This window comes from Schistocerca americana, chromosome X (assembly GCF_021461395.2).
Source record: "Schistocerca americana isolate TAMUIC-IGC-003095 chromosome X, iqSchAmer2.1, whole genome shotgun sequence".
In the NCBI taxonomy this organism is placed as follows: Eukaryota; Metazoa; Arthropoda; class Insecta; order Orthoptera; family Acrididae; genus Schistocerca; species Schistocerca americana.
The window spans coordinates 866526469-866546912 of record NC_060130.1 but is presented as its reverse complement, the minus strand read 5'-3'; the positions used below and the strand labels follow the sequence as shown (position 1 = coordinate 866546912).

The following is a 20444-nucleotide window of genomic DNA, read 5'->3' as shown; positions in this document are numbered from 1 at the left end:
TAACACGAGCGATGTGGTTGAGGGCTTGATATGAAGCACAGATTCTAGCTGAGGTAGCATCATGGGTTGGAAGTATCTCTATTGTCTGTACCTGTTGTGAGCCACTAGTTTTTTTAGAACACAACGACTTTCGCATCTACATATCTGTACGTTATAGAGAATAGCATCACTTTGGTACGTGTTGTAGCATTTGTTTAGCATTTATAGCAATGGAGAAAGTAACACGATACATTATCTCTGGCCCCTCACAAAATGGTGCTCGAGAACTGTCTAAAAACGATGAGATATATATTTCCGTTCTGGGTTGTGAGTAGTTGCATATACCTGCTTAGTTAACACCTATTTTTCTGTAGTTAGATGCCTGGTCAGGGTAGCTATATGGCATGGAATTTTTAAGCCTAACTTACAAAATGTCAGCTAATTAAATCTACCTTTGGGACACATACTTCAGAATTTTGGGCCCTAATTTGGAGAATATGTGTAAATGTGGACATTAACTCGTGCCTTGCAGACTTTTTTGCGATATTATGGCATCAAACAGTGTTTATCATGTATTAACTTCAAGCATTAACGTAAACATTGTAGTTTTTCAGCCGGCCGCTGTTGCCGAGAGGTTCTAGGCGCTACAGTCTGGAACCGCGCGACCGCTGCGGTCACAGGTTCGAATCCTGCCTCGGGCATGGATGTGTGTGATGTCCTTAGGTTAGTTAGGTTTTAGTACTTCTGAGTTCTAGGGGACTGATGACCTCAGATGTTAAGCCCAATAGTGCTCAGAGCTATTTGAACCATTTAGCATTTAAATTAAAAATCATGTTAAAAAAAGACGAATTCCTATTTTGTAATTTATATTTTTCAGGCCACAGTTGGTTTTTAATTATTTGTATAGAAATATGCTATCTATTCGTTCTAATATTACATGGCGAATGATACGTAGCTACAAATCAAACTTTCCAATGTGAGGAGAGGAGAGCCAGTCCTCAAGCGTGTCTTTGGACGCCAGTAATGCAAATGTAGTTGCATGACATGGGCGCGAGATGGGTGGGAGCTATGCTGTCTATTGGCCACCATTACTCTCGAAGGACTTGGAGGAGTTCCGTAGATGTAGTACTTTGTGACTGTCACATTAGTAAATGTGAGTATTTTGCAAGACTTTGGGTTTGGTAAGTGAGACGAAGATCGAGGAAAATCTAGCTACGTGTTTAGAAGAGGTAATAACGCTCTGATACCTCAACATCATCCACACGCCTGCCGTTAACTGCCGTGAAGTACACTGGACCGTGGTGAATAGTCGCGAAGCGTGCAATTCACATTTTCGAGTCTCCGTAGTACCAGTCCGTAGCTCGTGGTCTAGTAACTAGCGTTGCTGCCTCTGGACCACGGGGTTCCGGGTGCGATTCCCGGCTGGGTTGGAGATTTTCTCTGGCCGGGGAGTGGGTGTTAGTGTTGTCTTCATCATTTCATCATGGTCATCATCATTCGTGACAGTGGCTAGATTGAACTGTGAAAAACAATGGACTGAGTAAAGATTGGGACTTTGCACGGGCGCTGATGACCGCACAGTTGAGCGTCCCATAAACCAAACATCATCTCACTAGTATCACTTTGATAAACGAACGGAGGATGTAATTTATTGTGACCTTCTTGCGAAAAAGAAGGCGCCCACATATCGAAACGTTGGACTACGAAATGTCATCGATATTTTAAACAAGAACCGCGAGAACATTAGCTGAAGTACGTTAATTGCGAAGCCTTTCAGAGCTCGCATGGGAAATCTAGATTGGAACCGCCAGTGGGGCAAGAGGGAACAAGCGGCAAGTGCATCCGGGAGCGCTCTTGCACGGAGGACATCGCTTTAAGGGAATTAACGTGTCAGTCACGCCGGCGTGCAGGCGGCAGCTGCGCTCTGCTTGTCCTCCCGCAGGCATGACTCCGCTCGCAGCCTGGTCGATCTCAGAACCGATTGCATGAGTCTGCTGACATCCGCTGACCAAATGGAAGTTGATTTATAACTAATTGTTTACTCTTTTGTATTTTTTATCGAAATGCGACTCGATTATTATTTGCAGCTCAGCGTGAATAAAATTCCAATTATATATTGTGCTAAAGGCATATTCGCTGCTTAACTTTTTTTTATTTTTAGAGTATTGCGGAAACAAAAATGAAATCCTACGATGTACATACACTACTGGCCATTAAAATTGCTACACCAAGAAGAAATGCAGACGATAAACGGGTATTCATTGGACAAATATGCAATTTGGGTGCATAGATCCTGAGAAATCAGTACCATGAACAACCACCTCTGGCCTTAATAACGGGCTTGATACGCCTGGGCATTGAGTGAAACAGAGCTTGGATGGCGTGTACAGGTACAGCTGCCCATGCAGCTTCAACACGATACCACAGTTCAACAAGAGTAGTGACTGGCGTATTGTGACGAGCCAGTTGGTTGGTCACCATTGACCAGACGTTTTCAGTTGGCGAGAGATCTGGATAATGCACTGGACAGGGCAGCAGTCGAACATTTTCTGTATCCAGAAAGGCCCGTACAGGACCTGCAACATGCGGTCGTGCATTATCCTGCTGAAATGTATGGTTTCGCAGGGATCGAATGAAGGGTAGAGCCACGGGTCGTAACACATCTGAAATGTAACGTCCACTGTTCAAAGTGCCGTCAATACGAACAAGAGGTGACTGAGACGTGTAACCAATGGCACCCCATACCATCACGCCGGGTGATTCGTCAGTATGGCGATGACGAATACACGCTTCCAATGTGCGTTCACCGCGATGTCGCCAAACACGGATGCGACCATCATGATGCTGTAAACAGAACCTGGATTCATCCGAAAAAATGACGTTTTGCCATTCGTGCACTCAGGTTCGTCGTTGAGTATACCATCGAAGGCGCTCCTGTCTGTTCAAAATGGTTCAAATGGCTCTGAGCACTATGGGACTCAACTGCTGTGGTCATCAGTCCCCTAGAACTTTGAACTACTTAAACCTAACTAACCTAAAGACATCACATACACCCATGCCCGAGGCAGGATTCGAACCTGCGACCGTAGCAACAGCGCGGCTCCGGACTGGAGCGCCTAGAACAGCACGGTCACCGCCGCCGGCGCTCCTGTTTGTGATGCAGCGTCAAGGGTAACCGCAGCCATGGTCTCCGAGCTGATAGTCTATTCTGCTGCAAACGGTCCCCATCTGTTGACTCAGGGATCGAGACGTGGCTGCACGACCCGTTACAGCCATGCGGGTAAGATGCCTGTCATCTCGACTGCTAGTGATACGAGGCCGTTGGGATCCAGCACGGCGTTCCGTATTACCCTCCTGAATACACCGATCCCATATTCTGCTAACAGTCACTGGATCTCGCAATCGCGATAGGCTAGAATCCGACCTTTATCAAAGTCAGAAACGTGACGGTACGCATTTCTCCTCCTTGCACGAGGCATCACAATAACGTTTCACCAGGCAACGTCGGTCAACTGCTGTTTGTGTATGAGAAATCGGTTGGAAACGTTCCTCATGTCAGCTCGTTGTAGGTGTCGCCACCGGCGCAAACCTTGTGTGAATGCTCTGAAAAGCTAATCATTTGCATATCACAGGATCTTCTTTCTGTTGGTTAAGTTTCGCGCCTGTAGCACGTCATCTTCGTGGTGTAGCAATTTTAATGGCCAGTAGTGTGCAACTTTAGCTTAGCAGTAGACTTGTGATACAGTTGACTCCCTAAATTCAGAGTTTTCCAGGATTCACAACAAAACTTACTTAAGTCTTGACGACAGCGAGCCGACTCAACCGAGGCGATACGACTCGCAAAATCCTACACCCGCCAGCTACAACAGCTGGAGACAGCTTATAGTGTCTGCAACAGTCCCAGTGGGCGGAGGTCATGGGTATTGCGACTCACTGCATGTTATGCACTTTTCGCAGACGGAATTCGAGTTGTATGGTAACGAAGCGGCACAGCGAGCTAATTTTAATTACATGACGCGTAGCCGTATCATTAGTCTATTAGCGGCGAGCCACAGCGAACGCGAAACGCCTCGCAAAATTGATATCGCCAGAAGCGTCATTTTACGGCTGTGGAGATGATTCCAGGCGCAGGAGAAACATCCAGCGGCAGTATGGCGAAGGTCGAACACGTCCTACGCTCCGGAGCCAAGAGGGTCCCCTTACCTGAAGCACCGATCCTGCCTTGAAACTTCGAGGCAACTTCAGAGTTACGCATCTGCCGCGATAGTGCATCGCCTACTTCAAAGAGTTGCTCTGTATCCTCGGCTACAAGCCACTTACTTCGACCTCACACAAAGCCAACGGCTGGCACGCTAAATGTGGTGTCATACTTACTATGACTAGACCTAGAACAAGAAAGATCAAAGTCAACGTCCTGTCGATGACGAGTTACAAGTGGTGGAGCATAGCTTCCCATTAATTAAGGATGGAGGAGAAAATCGACTGAGTCCCTCCCAAGGTGACCGAATCGGTGTTCACTTTAATTACCGTTGACAAACCATAGAAAACATAATTCAGAAAGACCAGACAAGTATTTGAATCCCGCCCAATGGATCTGGGAACAGTAGCGATAAGTTCTGGTCACGGAGGGGTTACAGTGTAGCCACGTAATAGCGGAAAATAGTGATGAGATATCAGAGCGTTTTCACATTTATGTAAATACATAACGGTATACACCTCGATCTGCGCCTCGCCTATCCTAACCAAAGTCTTATAAAGTACTCAGCTTCGCCAATGTCACGTAAACCAAGTACAGCATCAGGGGATACTCTTCAAGTCCATCGAGAGTAATGGTGCACGACGCAGTAAGTGAATGTAGAAGATAAAGCATGATACTAGAAACTAGTGTCAGCTCCATATCACATTACATGGATAGAAAAGTATTTTTATTTGCCAATCGGCTGAATAAATTGCATTTGTTCGACCGGTTTCTGCTGTTTCAACCATCATCAGCCGGAAGAAAAAATTATAACATTTGTTGGTTTACAAATGCATATTTCTTACACTAGATCCTTTCATGTACCAAATGTGGCAATGGGGAAATGTAAAATGCAACATGACGAGATGTTGACCAACTATCAAAAAGCTTAGTAAGTTACACATGCACTCTTGAAATGTCAGGCGTTGCTCCAGGTGACGAAAAACATTCTTATCGGGATGGCGCCTTTGAGGATCGCAGCGCGCGCTGTTCATTGTATGAACCAGGGCGTACGAATGAGCACTGCAGGGAAAGAATAATTTTGTGAACGTTCTTCGGGACCTAAGACCAAGCCATATAGGGTGTCTCTACTAACAACCGTCAGGAGCATTTTCTCTTGTGTTTCGGCAGATATTTGTAATTCAGTCTAATGAACATACAGCTGGACATAAGATATATATTTTAATACATACAATACATAAATACGTACGTAATACATGAAGGGGAAATGTGGTTACCAAAGATCTCGAAAACTTGTTTCACTTACTTTTTATACCATACTGTAATCAGCATTCGGATTGACATATGCTATATGTTTTTATATACAAATATACAGGGTGAAGAAAAAATGCCGTACTTGGAGGACAGAATGCCACACCCCCTGGCGAGAACCGTTATCCCAGATGGCAGCGATGACGTCACCCAACCCCAAGGTGGTTTCTGCCCCAAACTGATGTCTGTTGATGATGTCATCTAAGATTGCAGCTGTGATGTCAGCTGATGACACAAATAACGTTATCCAAAATGGCGGGAAAGGGCCACGCCTCCCACCCCCCTAGTGGGAAGTTCAAATTCTATCAGGACAATGCAACCTCTACTAACCTAAGAAAATTGCGGGAAAGATGGTCACTTGGGCTACCTCCACTAACCTAAGTCATCCGACTGAAACCTCATCCTGGGAACTGGCGCAAAGTTTGAATTTTGGCTGGAAGATAGACCAATTGGTGTATCTCTACTAACCTAAGAAAATGGTGGGAAAGAAAGGTCACCTCCACTAACCTAAGTCACCCGACCACTGCCGCCTCCTAGGGATTCGCGGGACAAGGAGTCGATCTGTGCTGTATATATGTATACTATTTTGCATGCACTATTTATTTAAATAATATGATGCAGTACACCCATTCAGTGTGTTCAAAATGAGGTCTGGACTCCAACCGAGTTAGCACACAGTACTGCCACCACAGGGTGTTGTCGTCCAAGATGGATGTTACGTCAGCAGATTAGACGAGATGGAAACGGTGCGTTCACCACGAGGTTCATGCCTAGTACACAGTACTGACAAAAGAGAGCACTAAGGTGCATTACATGACGTAATCCAAGACAGTGGGGGAAAGTGGCAGGAAACAGTGTGGTCACCAAGAAGTATGGAGCTAGTACACACTACTATCACGAGAGTGTGTTGTCGTCCACTCCGTGACATAACCCAAGATGACTATCTGGAGGGGAAAATAACTCAGCCTGTGCTGCGCTGCTGGAGAGAGGAAGGTGTACACTTTATTTTGGAACAACTTATTTAGGGATGGATTTGAGATAGTATACTTATCACACTGATACAAAAAACATGCTCTGACATACTTGAAGTCACGCCACACAGCACACAAACCTGTAAACTACAACTAAATAACGCTCTGCAGACACACAAACAACTCCTAAATTACTGAAATAATTTCAGTACAGACATGAAAACTGCATTTAAACAATGCAGTGCACTGATGTGCAGATACGAAATCAACTCGCAAACTGTCCAAATAATGCATAGCACAGCCTACAGACCCACTCACAACATAATGCAACAGACATGTGTAGACACCACCAGCTGCCACCTGTCCACTGGACCACACAGGAGGCTATTGGCAGCCCCCGCAAAGTGCGGTTCTAATGTGTGGCTGAAGCATCGCCATGCATAGCAACATACCATTCCATGTGCATCTGGCAATGTTCCCAATGTTATACTGAAGCTACATGGCTATCCAAAATAATAACCAAGTCGACTTCTTGAAAATTGTCTAGTGTCCCAAAAATAGTTAATGCTCGCTTTCTTGCACAGAAATTCTTGCCCTAACAGAACCTGTTTACGAAAATAGCGCAAAATAAAATAGAACGTGGTCTTCCTAGTGGCCCTAACGTGGCATCCCATCCACCACATCTTACCCTTCCTTCTTTCACCGGCCAGAGTGGCCGTGCGGTTCTAGGCACTACAGTCTGGTACTGGGCGATCGCTACGGTCGCAGGTTCGAATCCTGCCTCGGGCATGGGTCTGTGTGATGTCCTTAGGTTAGTTAGGTTTAATTAGTTCTAAGTTCTAGGCGACTGATGACCTCAGAAGCTAAGTCGCATAGTGCTCCGAGCCATTCGAAACATTTGAACCTTCATGCTTTCAACACATACATATAAGTTCCCACCACTATGTAGAGACTCTTCTATCACTGGATATAAGAATATCATGTGAATGAATGTAGCATTATGATTGGCTCTTATCACATTTACCCGCCGAATTACTGATGCCTCCAGTATCAAAGCGTTATCTGCATTTGATTCCTTCTGCAGACGAGACTTTCAGTGGCAACAAACTATTGTACACTGGTTGTCATATCACACTGACAATTAAACCCTGAAAAGTGCCCCTATATATCGTCAAATACGGAAAGACTCTTACTCAATTACACTGCTGTCCCACTGAGGACAGGAGCTTGAACATTAGAACGTGAAACCGATCTCCAACCCCTCAGTATATCACCGTGTACCATATTGATCTAGGAAACATGCAATTCGTATCCTGCGTCATACAAAAGTCACCCCTTTTACATCATTTGTACATATACAATGAAGACAAAGAGCATAGTACGTATACTCACAGCACAAGATATTTCCATGTGAGGTAGGTAGACATCCACTCCCGACGGGTGACCAGAGCACCCTCAGCGGGACAAAGTCACTCTCAGAACTGTTCTACAGATCAGGCCTTGTTTCCGCCTTGATACAAATGCATAAATGTTTCTGGTCCGGACCTGCTTCCTGCTTGCTTTTTTTCACCCTTCTACAGACTCTGGGATTACAATAACAAATATATTTTCGCATGGTTTACACACAGCAATATCCTACCGATCGCTCACGCAACATAATTCTGAAGATGTGGACTGGGAGTTATTTCTAAACAAACCCAAAACTTGAACTAGGTGGAGTGTGCTCCAGACAACTGAGCAACTCGAAACTTATCCAAAATTATATTATCCTGTCAGTGAAGACCTTTACATGAGAACTTGAAACAAATAGAAGAAATAGATATTTCCACTCACGAATATCGATGTCAGTGACGTAATAGATTCCAAATCATCTCTATAATTTACAAACTCAACTAAAGTGTTCCTAATGTCTAGAGAACCGACAAACGTGTCTTCCACACACTAGATGCACACATCACAATTGATCTTCTCTCAACTAAATAAAGGCGCGAAATGTGCAGAAGCAGCCAACCAAAAATTTACATGGAATGGAATAAAGGTCCAGCGCAAACACAACTGAGCAACTCGAAACTTATCCAAAATTATATTATCCTGTCAGTGAAGACCTTTACATGAGAATTTGAAACAAATAGAAGAAATAGATATTTCCACTCACGAATATCGATGTCAGTGATGTAATAGATTCCAAATCATCTCTATAATTTACAAACTCAACTAAAGTGTTTCTAATGTCTAGAGAACCGACAAACGTGTCTTCCACACACTAGATGCACACACCACAATTGATCTTCTCTCAACTAAATAAAGGCGCGAAATGTGCAGAAGCAGCCAACCAAAAATTTACATGGAATGGAATAAAGGTCCAGCGCAAACACAACTGAACAACTCGAAACTTATCCAAAATTATATTATCCTGTCAGTGAAGACCTTTACATGAGAACTTGAAACAAATAGAAGAAATACATATTTCCACTCACGAATATCGATGTCAGTGATGTAATAGATTCCAAATCATCTCTATAATTTACAAACTCAACTAAAGTGTTTCTAATGTCTAGAGAACCGACAAACGTGTCTTGCACACACCACAATTGATCTCTTAACTAAATAAAGGCGCGAAATGTGCAGAAGCAGCCAACCAAAAATTTACATGGAATGGAATAAAGGTCCAGCGCAAACACAACTGAACAACTCGAAACTTATCCAAAATTATATTATCCTGTCAGTGAAGACCTTTACATGAGAACTTGAAACAAATAGAAGAAATACATATTTCCACTCACGAATATCGATGTCAGTGATGTAATAGATTCCAAATCATCTCTATAATTTACAAACTCAACTAAAGTGTTTCTAATGTCTAGAGAACCGACAAACGTGTCTTGCACACACCACAATTGATCTCTTAACTAAATAAAGGCGCGAAATGTGCAGAAGCAGCCAACCAAAAATTTACATGGAATGGAATAAAGGTCCAGCGCAAACACACCTCGGTGCTGCAGGGCGGGTTGGTCAATGACAGTGTGAGAAGGATCTTTCTAATTTTACCCTAAGACAGCGAGAATTCTCTGTGACTCCCATATGCAGGGAGATAGATCGTAAATTAATCACTATGCTCGATGTGTTAGAAATATGTAGAGCACTGTCTGATATACTTTGATTGTGTATGTGCTCGAAAATTTACAATGAATGGACGTACTGCACAGTCATCTATCCACGTTCGCAATGCTATTCGCAAAGTGGAGAAGGGGTGGTTTAGCTATGATACTGAAATTGGGAAACATGCTCTAGCATCATTGGTCGATTACTGTAAAATTGTTAAAATTGTTCACATTATCAACTGTGATGCTTATTACTAGAGTAAATTGATGGTGTCTATTCCATCCCATTTGTTCACTGGCATGCTGTTGGTTACGATATAATGATTGACAGCGCTTGTTTGAGTTGGAGAAGGAGTTTTTTGGGGCGGTGACACCTTTTGAGGATGGGTATCATCGAATCAGTGATCGCATACATGACTGCGATAGGAGGAATCAGTTGAAACGGAATGCAGAGCCATCAGCTACTCGGTCAATGTGATAGATGAGTTTAAATGTAGTTTTGAAGCCCACGTTAAAGTCTTAAACCTCTTCCAATTTTCTGATATTGTAAATGAATTTCATTTAAAATTATCCTGTGTGTGTGTGATGTGTTATGGTAACAGCAGTAATAATATGGTTTACACAGTGCGATGTCTAGCGGTAGCCCAATTGACCTATCTTCCCTCCAAAGCTCAAACTTCCCGCCTTGGGGGGCTTGGCAGGGTACGTGTGGCACTTTCCAGACACCTTGGGTAGCAGTATACCCGTCATCAGCCGACGTCATGGCAGTCATCTTGAATGACGCGAATAGCGTCACCCTGCGACGTCTTGGATAATTATACTTTGGGGTGATGTCCTTGTTGCCAACGAGACGCTGTAGATCAGAGCGCCTTAGTGTCAATTTAGAACCTGACAAAGACCTCGAAGTCATGGCAGCAAAACAAAATATTTGGCAGTGTACAAAGGGTATTAGAGCAGAAAAAAAAAATGTTTCAAACAACAAGACATAGTCACAGGGATCGTCTCTTGCGACTTACAGCATGGTCTGTGGGATACGGCCATTCTCCTACAGTACAGGTGTGCAGATGATCAATACTTTTATATTTAATAGGATCTTCACATGTGCTCGATGCCTGCATGCGTGTGGTATTTGTTTTCGATATATTGGAGGAGGGAGATGCAGTAAAAATCTTATCTAGTTATCTACCGGATGGAGTTAGTTGAGCTTTTATAGGTCGTAATTTTTCTCTGATCGATGGTACAGAATAACGAAGATAGCATGTTGGGGAGATAGAGTTGAACGGGCATGGATTGGTAGTATGTGTATGTAGTTTAGAGAAGCACCACAATGCAGTAGCAATATCCACATCCTTTCCCCAGTTTCCGTACTGTCTCTTATACTACTTCGTGTTGGAGGGGCAGGCTTCGTTTCCGTTGAATGGTCAAAACACAGTTCTGTCGCAGTAACTCAGCTTTGCCTGTTTCTGCAAGGATTGCAGGAGGTGGCAGATGTAATTTCCTCTGACCCTAACTCAGTTCCGACTTCCACTGGAACGATCACGTGCGCAGAGGTACAGATACGGTTGCGTAGAGTCTGAGGAGGCATTTGCAGGATGAATGGGGGCTACCTAAAACGAGGCAATAGTTTTACTGTAGCAGATAGATTCGAGAAAAGTGCCTCGTTTCGAGATATGAGGGTGCCAGAAATATGATTCACTAGTGGCTGTAATCATTAATGGACTTCTCCATAGGATCCAACGCAGGTATGTGCTTGAATGGACAGACTTGATTCCAAATCCCAGGCAGTATTTCTAGCGAATAGCGTGGCATTACAGATCTGAAAAGCATGTGTACTTTTCTTACGACCTCAATCATCACACCATCTATTAGTGTTTGTGATCCTTCTCAATCAACCATTGCCTATAGCCCAGTGGATATATCACCAACCCTCTGACATTGCATCGAGACAGAAAGCGTTACAAACACTATAGAAATATCTAGCTGTTTCAGTGTGAGGAAGTCGCAAATACCGCTTACATACCGCGATCCTTAGCTGAATCACTTTCAAAATGCGGTAATTTTATCATGAGGTTGCATCACGGGCTACGTGTAACCGGAGTGCTGGTCTGATACTATACACTCCTATGATCACAGTCTCGGTATTTGTCCAGAAAATACCACCTCGTTCAGAGGTAATGTCGTACTTCGATTTATAAAGCCAGTAAAGCTTTCAATATGGATACTTGCGTGCACCTGTAGAACTACAACTACTTGTGACAGTAACATACAGTAGTTGTTGTGATCGCGTTTTTTAACATTTGGACGATTACGCATTTCTTTCTGAGACGCAGTGGTAGCACTCGCAAGAAAAAGTTATGGGACATGTCCACCCAAACCCTGATTTTCTATCAGTATTATTTCGTGTCGTAAGCAATCAGTTATTGACAAAGTATTATATTTAGTAGTAGTAGGGGATGCGTAATAGGTTCACCCTGAGCATCAGGCTTATAAAGTATGTTTGTGTTCCTAAATATGCAAAGGGAAGAGTATGTCAAGTCATAAAAATGGTACCGATATTTCTGTTTAAAGAACCACACCTGTCAATAGAGTGTATTTCCGATACTTTGCTCATTGTCGAATGCTGTTCACCTGAGACCACGATTGTAACATTTAGTTGTAAGTACAGGTATAAAATACATATGTGACCGAGTTCTTAGGATAAACATTCTACCTGTGCATGCTCGGCCTGCAGTGCCGGTGATCTGTACAGGGTGATTCACGTTTTTGATTAATGGTAGGTGTCAGACTGGAGAGGTCTGTTGGAGTGTAGGAATGTAGATGAATTAACCATGTTGTCCTCTAGACAACCGAATACCGAACAAATACGTAGTATGTGTTGGATAGCTTTCGTGATAGCGTGTAAATGTGAGAAGATTGAATATGGAGGTGTGTTTGCGCTGGACCTTTGTTCCATCCCATGTACATTTTTGGTTGACTGCTTCTGCACATTTCGCGCCTTTATTTAGTTGAGAGAAGATCGATATTGGTTTGTGCATCTAGTGTGTGGAAGACACGTTTGTCGGTTCCCTAGACATTAGAGACACTTAAGTAGAGTTTGTAAATTGTAGGGATGATTTGGGATCTATTACATCACCGGCATCGGTATTCGTGAGTGGAAATACCTATTTCCTCGATTTGTTTCGAGTTCTCATGCAAAGGTCTTCGCAGACGGGATTTTTCTATATACTTATATGGATATGGTGTCCGCTCTTTTGGACATGTCCGAAAGAACAGGCACCATTGATGACCTGCAGCCCTCTAGAACGAAACTAGAATTATATTAATACCTTCAGCTGCTGTCGGGCGTCGATATATTTCAACGGGGACAGGTGAAAATGTGTGCCCCGACCGGGACTCGAATCCGATATCTCCTGCTTACATGGCAGAAGCTCTATCCATCTGATCTTTATACTGCACTTACCTAATTTGGTTACTGGACTGAACCGCACCAGTGACATCGATCCGCCGTCACCTTCACAGTTCCTGGAAACAAAAATTGCACTCAATGCTTTTGACATTACTGGTATTTGAGGGTCAATTATTTAGCCATAAGACAGGATGTTTGAGGATTGTTACTATTTTATCTAAAACTGACAGTTTCATACCGTGGCAGTGTACAAAATACAAGTTGATTCCTGAAAACTGGATTACAATCTAATAAATGGACTTGAGCAGCAATCTGGAGATGATCCTATCTATTTGAAAATGGTAACGGCGCTATTTGCTTAAATAAATAACATTATTCACAGTGGCTGGTTGCAGTTTTCTTCTTGTCAAGAATAAACTTGTATGTTGAAGGTTATAATATTTATATTTCAAATTACCCATGGGCCTGGTATGTGCACACAAATGTTTCATAATATCAGGCAGAGACGGGCAAGGAACTAAGCCGTAGTTAGATCCCTTTAGGGGTTATTGATTTAGCGTAGTGTGGTTGAATGGCACTAAACAATCACTGCAGTGAAACATTTCTTTAAATATGGCGTACTGTATGACTACGGTGCTCAACGTACTGGTTATTAATATCATGATTAAAATATTGAGAGAAATGTGAGTAACAAGTTATAAACAGAATGTGCAAAATAGGTTATTAAAAGTACTTAAATTAAAAATACAAATACTTGGTTATTTTTTCTATTTCAAATGTAAATACAAAGTGATTTTAAATAGAAGTATTTAAATACAAAATACATATTTTCAAAACACCTTTATTCAAATAAAATACCTCTAGTTAGTGAACATTTTACATGCCTTTCGTTTCACTGATTTTACCACCAACAATGTTAAAATACTTCATCTTTCATGTTCCTCCTATGTGGTCTCGTTATTATTCTACCAAAGGAAAATAGTCGTTCAACAGGAGCAGAACTTGGTACACAAGTATTATATTTAAGGAAAACATTTAGTACAGTTGGATATCTGTTCAAGGAATCTAAACAATTGTCCTTTTCTTTTGAATATCGTGGTATTTCCAGATCTATAGCAATGTTACTGACTACAGAAGAATCAGAGTCTTCAACAAACACACAATAAGAGTCAACCTTTCTTGTCTTTCTTGTCATCAGAATGTGGCAAAGTCCTTCCATCATCTTCTTCTGATTTCATCTACCACATTTCTGAAATAAACAATTCTTTAACCTATTCCCTGCTAGTCTTCAGTACCCATTTTTATTCTGAAAAAAGGATAAGATATGGATGCTAATATGCCATCCTTTGATTTTGGTTCATCTAATTTATAGAACCTCTCAAAAGGCCTATGAAGACTTTCAGCAATAAATTCTATCAGCAGACCACAGTATGTAGCTTTCTTTAAAGTTGCTAATCCAAGTTTCCTTAAAGATTACTTCAGAGTATCCTTGACAGTGAGTAGATTTTGAATAGAATTGTAGTATGAATTCCATCGTCTTGGACAGGATAAATAGCGGATTTTTCCAGTCGATTCTAAACAGGTTTCACAGGCTTTAGGAGACCTTCAAGACAGATTCCAGATTGTCTGACATTCTGATGTGGCTCTATCATGACTTACTTTGCAATCTGGCCTTACAAATATACGAGATGCGACAATAAAGTAATGAGACTGATTTTCTTTGCAAGATGTGGCAACCCTGCAGGCTTGCGAAGGCACAATATCTTTGACCTTGGTCTATAAGCTGCTTTTAGTCCAAGTGACACATCGATGCAATTGCTCAGTCATGAGTTGTGCTGTAGTAAGTTAACACGTGTTTGTGTCTCTCGTCACGGAAATGGAACCACATAATATTGTGCAACGGTATGCCACTTCTTTTTGCATTAAATTGTGTGAAAACGCGACGACAACTTACAGCAAGCTTCAGAAGGCTTTTGGAGAGCAGGATAATGCAAGAGCTCAAGTTTTTCGTTGAGATAAAATTTTTAGTGAAGGCAGAACGGATGTTGAAGATGAAGACCGCAGTGGACGACCATCAACCCCACAGACGGCAGTCAACTTGGCCAGGGTGCGTGAGCTCGTACTATCTGATCAAAGATCATCTGTGAAAATAATTGCAGAAGAACTCGACATCAATCGATGAACGGTTCGTCTAAGAATAATTGAAGATCTTGGTATGAGAAAGATTTGTGCAAAAATGGTCCCCAAAAATCTCACACCACAATAGCGAGAAACACGGAAAAATGTGGCAGTCTATCTGTTAGAGCAAACGGATATCAATCCAGAATTGTTGAGCAGTGTTATCACTGGTGGTGAAAGTTGGTTTTTTCAGTATGATCCAGAGACAAAATGCCAGAATTCGCAATAATGCTCAAAGGGATCACCCAGACCAACAAAAGCTCACATGTCAATGTCAAAAGTGAAATGCATGCTTGTGTGATTCTTTGATTACAAGAAGGGAATTGTTCATAAAGAGTGGGTGCCTCCTGGAAAAACAGTAAAGACTTCGTAAAAGAGTTCTTCGTGCCGTGCCAACATTGCTGATAATTGGATTCTGCATCACGATAATGCACCATCGCATACCACTCTGTCAGTACAGCAATTTGTAGCCTCAAAACAAATTTCAGTACTACCACAGCCACCTTATTCACCAGATGTCGCTCCGTGCGACTTTTTTCTATTTCCAAGCGTCAAAACGGCGGTCAAGGGATGCCCTTTTCAAACAACACAAGATGTCCAAAAAGCTGTGACGGGGGTCTTGGAGGACATTACAGAAGATGAGTTCTAGAAATGTTACCATCAATGGCAGAAGCGCTGGAAAATGTGTGTGCAATCAGAAGGAAACTACTTTGAAGGAGAAAACACTAAACTTGGCTAAAACCGTAAGCAACATTTTTTTTCCACATCAGTCTCATTACTTCATTGTCGCACCACGCATATCTTTCGATGCCATTAAGTGTAATGTGTGAAATCTCGCTGACGCCTTTATTCAGTTCATTTGGCGTTGTAAGATGATTTCGGTACGTTTTATATTAAAAAACAATCATGGTAAACATATGAAGTGTACTCAAGTCTTAATGCCTTTTCTAATAATTAGCGCTATGGTCCTATTTACTTTACAGGTGGAACTACTTTTGTTTAAACAAAGGGCTCATTAAATGAATGAAAACTGCGACGAAAAACGTGCTCACAAAACTTACACCATGCACTCTGACATCCATTCGTGGGCAAAAGGCTTGCCAACACACGCGTTTAGAAAGTCCGCCGCCTCCAAAGATTAACGCTTTGTCCACGTGCATAAAAAGCCTATAGGTACTGGATCCAGCTACCTTTACTTTTCTTCGGGCCTCAGTCTAATAAGCTGAGGATTTTTATACATCTACAAACATTTTCAGTAAGCCTTCACGACACATAAAGCCTGTTACCGCCAATTATTAAGTTTGCAGCTCAAGCTGAGGGTTTTCTTCTAGGCAAAGTCCTTTTGTATCCTTCAGGAATACACTAGGTTTACTTCACTGTGTTTATTTCAGTACCACTCACTGAAATGAATGGAACAGCTTCAGTACTATTCATATTTGAGTACTTTAGGAACGCGTGATAGTGATATTACCGTAAACATATGAAGTGTACTGAAGTCTTACTGCCTTTTCTAATAATTAGTGCCATGGTCCTATTTACATTACAGGTGGAACTACTTTTGTTTAAACAAAGGGCTCATTAAATGAATGAAAACTACGAAGTATGAAATTAAAAAAAAAATCAGGTTGAGCATTTTGCATTTTACAAATACAGAAAAATCTATGTTTTAAGTATTTCAAATAAAATACAATAGCTTCTTGAAAAAAATATTCAAAATGCCAAATAAAGATTGGTATTTTGGATTTTGTATATGCATTTCAATAATCTCTGATTATAAACAGGGCTCCAATAGGTAAAATCCCTATCAGAAATACGGCCACTTTCTGAAATTTCTACGTACTTTAAAGCACAATCACATAAAAGTGTCTGACACATAAAACTCCCTCACTAACTGCTTTGAAAAATATATTGCTGACGTTAAAGTAAATTAAGAATACATCAGTGAAAGTTCTTTAATAGGAGACTGTGGTTGGCTCGTCTACGAGATGAAATGAGCCAGCCACTCTGTAAACACGTCAAAGTCTTAAACTCATCAACTTAGATTTATGGGGAAGCAAGCATGAACTTCCTCTGTCGCTGGACAGGGAATTCCCCGCGCCAACTTGTACCCCGGGGCGTATCACGAGATGTGATGCAATTACCCAGTTACTAAACTTAGTGTTGCACAACCCACATACTTGTTATACGAGTGATGAATCCGGCAGGGGAGAGAAGTGTGCCAGGCGAGTGTCGCGCCGCACTCTCTCTCTCTGTCAACTTTGAACTGTGTGGAACTCATCAAAAGTTGGGGGCGGGTGTCCAGTACGACGTTTTTACGTACTCGTATTGTGCGTGTTATTAATTCTACGTTGGAATGTACTTACTGAACTTAAAAAAAGGCGTTTTGGACGTTTGCGAAATTGTAGACTAGTTTTACTCTAAAATGTTAGCTTGTCTCCCAGAAAGCTATAGGCATTTTATGCGTTATCAGCTTGCCGTCTGCGTAAATTGCTGCGAGGACAGTGTATTTTAGTATAGATGCTAAAGATAGAGAAGAGTATTTGTTACTGTTCGAATCTACTTTTGGCTTGCATAATCTGAGCTCTTCGACAGCAACATTACTCTTGGTTTTTCGTCAGCGATGTAGGATTGAAACTGATTCATTCTGGAACATAAATTGATTGAAGAGCTTTTTGACGATAACTTGGTTTCGGTCGTACGATAGGAAAAGGTTGGTTTGCTTTGTGACAGAAGAGTGTTCAGAATACAGTACATATTTTTAAAGCAACTGTGTGGAACTCATCAAAAGTTGGGGGCGGGTGTCCAGTACGACGTTTTTACGTACTCGTATTGTGCGTGATATTAATTCTACGTTGGAATGAACTTACTGAACTTAAAAAAGGCGTTTTGGACGTCTGCGAAATTGTAGACTAGTTTTACTCTAAAATGTTAGGTTGTCTCCCAGAAAGCTATAGGCATTTTATGCGTTATCAGCTTGCCGTCTGCGTAAATTTCTGCGAGGACAGTGTATTTTAGTATAGAGGCTAAAGATAGAGAAGAGTGTTTGTTACTGTTCGAATCTACTTTTGGCTTGCATAATCTGAGCTCTTCGACAGCAACATTACTCTTGGTTTTTCGTCAGCGATGTAGGTTGAAACTGATTCATTCTGGGACATAAATTGATTGAAGAGCTTTTTGACGGTAACTTGGTTTCGGTCGTACGATAGGAAAAGGTTGGTTTGCTTTGTGACAGAAGAGTGTTCAGAATACAGTACATATTTTTAAAGCAATGATACTTCCTCAGGTAGGTAGCTACCAAACTCCTGAATTTATCTTTCCAGGATTACTGGCGAAGAATTGATTTTTGAGCACCATTTTCTCGTACGTGCACAGGATGGGAGTTAGAAATGGTACCGGTTTTTCCCATTTGTTTTCAGATTTCAACAATAACTTCTGTTCGGCTCCTATGTAGGGGGCTGTAGTTACGATATATTACTAATGTTGATTGAAAACGTATAATTTGCACCCTTGCGCTGTTCCCATACACAGTCTGTTAAAATGTAACATACAGAAATAAGGGTATTAAAAGCAACGGCCTCTAAATAAACCTCAAGCTAAACGTGAAATGTATTAGCTTTATTTCATCTCGCCTCACTGGCTGCTAGGAGCAACAGCATTTCTTAATAACTGACTTCAGTAATCTTATCTAATCTTCCTCCACCTAATTCACTATCAACAATGAGATAAATACATTGAAGTGGTGTGGCGGGGGAAGGTGGGTAGGTGGAGGTAGCACATTTTTTCCATGCAGGGATATTTAGCTCATCTGCAATTTGATTTTCCTGAATATTTGTATGAACCCAACAGGACGACGTCTACCCACTGAGCTACTTTTGATCTTCGTATAGTTGCTAGTCTTGGAAACAAAAGAATCACGCTCCTGACATATTTTGCACATTTCCACTCAATAATGTCTTGTGGGATAGTTTCTAGGGCAACTCATCACTTAGGAAGGAAGTAATGATTGCACAAAGCGATCAGTAAGAATGATATGTAGTGTTCACGGACCTCTTCAAGGAATTAGGCATCTTAACTGCACTGTGAGAGTAGATATACTCGCCAATGAAATTCGTCATAAATAATCCATCACAATTAGAGAGGACAAAAAAGATGTTCAAATGTGTTAAATCTTATGGGACTTAACTGATAAGGTCATCAGTCCCTAAGATTACACACACTACTGAACCTAAATTATCCTAAGGACAAACACACACACACCCATGCCCGAGGGAGGACTCGAACCTCCGCCGGGCCCAGCCGCACAGTTCACGACTGCAACGCCTGAGACCGCTCGGCTAATCACGCACGGCTTAGAGAGGACATTTCCCATGGTAGGAATTCTGAGAAACAGCAAGAGGTGAAGCAGAATTTAAGTCTCATCGACACCGAAATAATTGGGTATGATGCATTAGATCAGTAGGAAAGGACCAGAGACGGAATTAATACCTCTAAGTTGAAAAAAAATTGCTGGAGTTCAGTTGAAAAGACACAAGGAAATCATAGGAAACTAGAGACTAACTCATGATATAAGGTATAAATGTTGAACTGGGTATTTGCGTTGACGTTTAGTCTACTTTTTCAACTTTTGTAAACAGAATCTGGGTAACGATAGTGTGCTTACAAAATGTTACCATTTGTGGAAGAATGAACAACTAACCGGGTCCTACAGTAGTCATCTACCTAGTTGAACCCAATTTCTTCTTCTTTTCCTCTCCACCGCTATATCACGGCCTGCTTACGCCACCTCCTTATAACACGCTAATGATACGCGTATTAGATTTATCAAATGAAAGTCTCACAGGAAGGTAAAAATAGAAAAAAAAACACACAAACGAACTGTACCACTGAAACACAGGACTAACACATTGATTGTGAGTGCAACCATAGTTACAATGATAATCACAGATGCAAATTGCAGGATAGACAGTGTCAATCTGTCATATAAAACAACGCCTGTATGACATCTGACACTGGCTTCCGGCGATGTCTCAGATAGTAACGACTCTGATGACGGATATTTGGACGCATGGTGGCTGTATTTCACGGCTTCGTGCAAGGTTTACTTCACTCTGATAAGTATCCACGATAGCTTACATTTTGTCGGTTACGTGATGAACGTTACTTATAACTTGCTGGCAACTTTGCTGTCCGATCCCAGCTCTCAGCCTTACCGTTCCACATTAGTAATGCTATTCACAATTCCTCTTCCCAATATGTGTTCACCACTCATCGACACGTGACAAATACACTCCTGGAAATTG

The 20444-nt window shown here is 41.7% G+C and overlaps 1 protein-coding gene across 1 annotated transcript in view; it reads right to left on the bottom strand.

Annotated features, from left to right (window-relative positions):
- Nucleotides 1–20444, bottom strand: part of LOC124556358 — an 860778-nt gene that overhangs the window by 239952 nt on the left and 600382 nt on the right. Inside the window, exon 4 of the mRNA XM_047130325.1 lies at nt 13021–13082. Coding sequence (XP_046986281.1) covers nt 13021–13082 — 62 coding nt within the window. The remainder of the gene's footprint in view (nt 1–13020; nt 13083–20444) is intronic.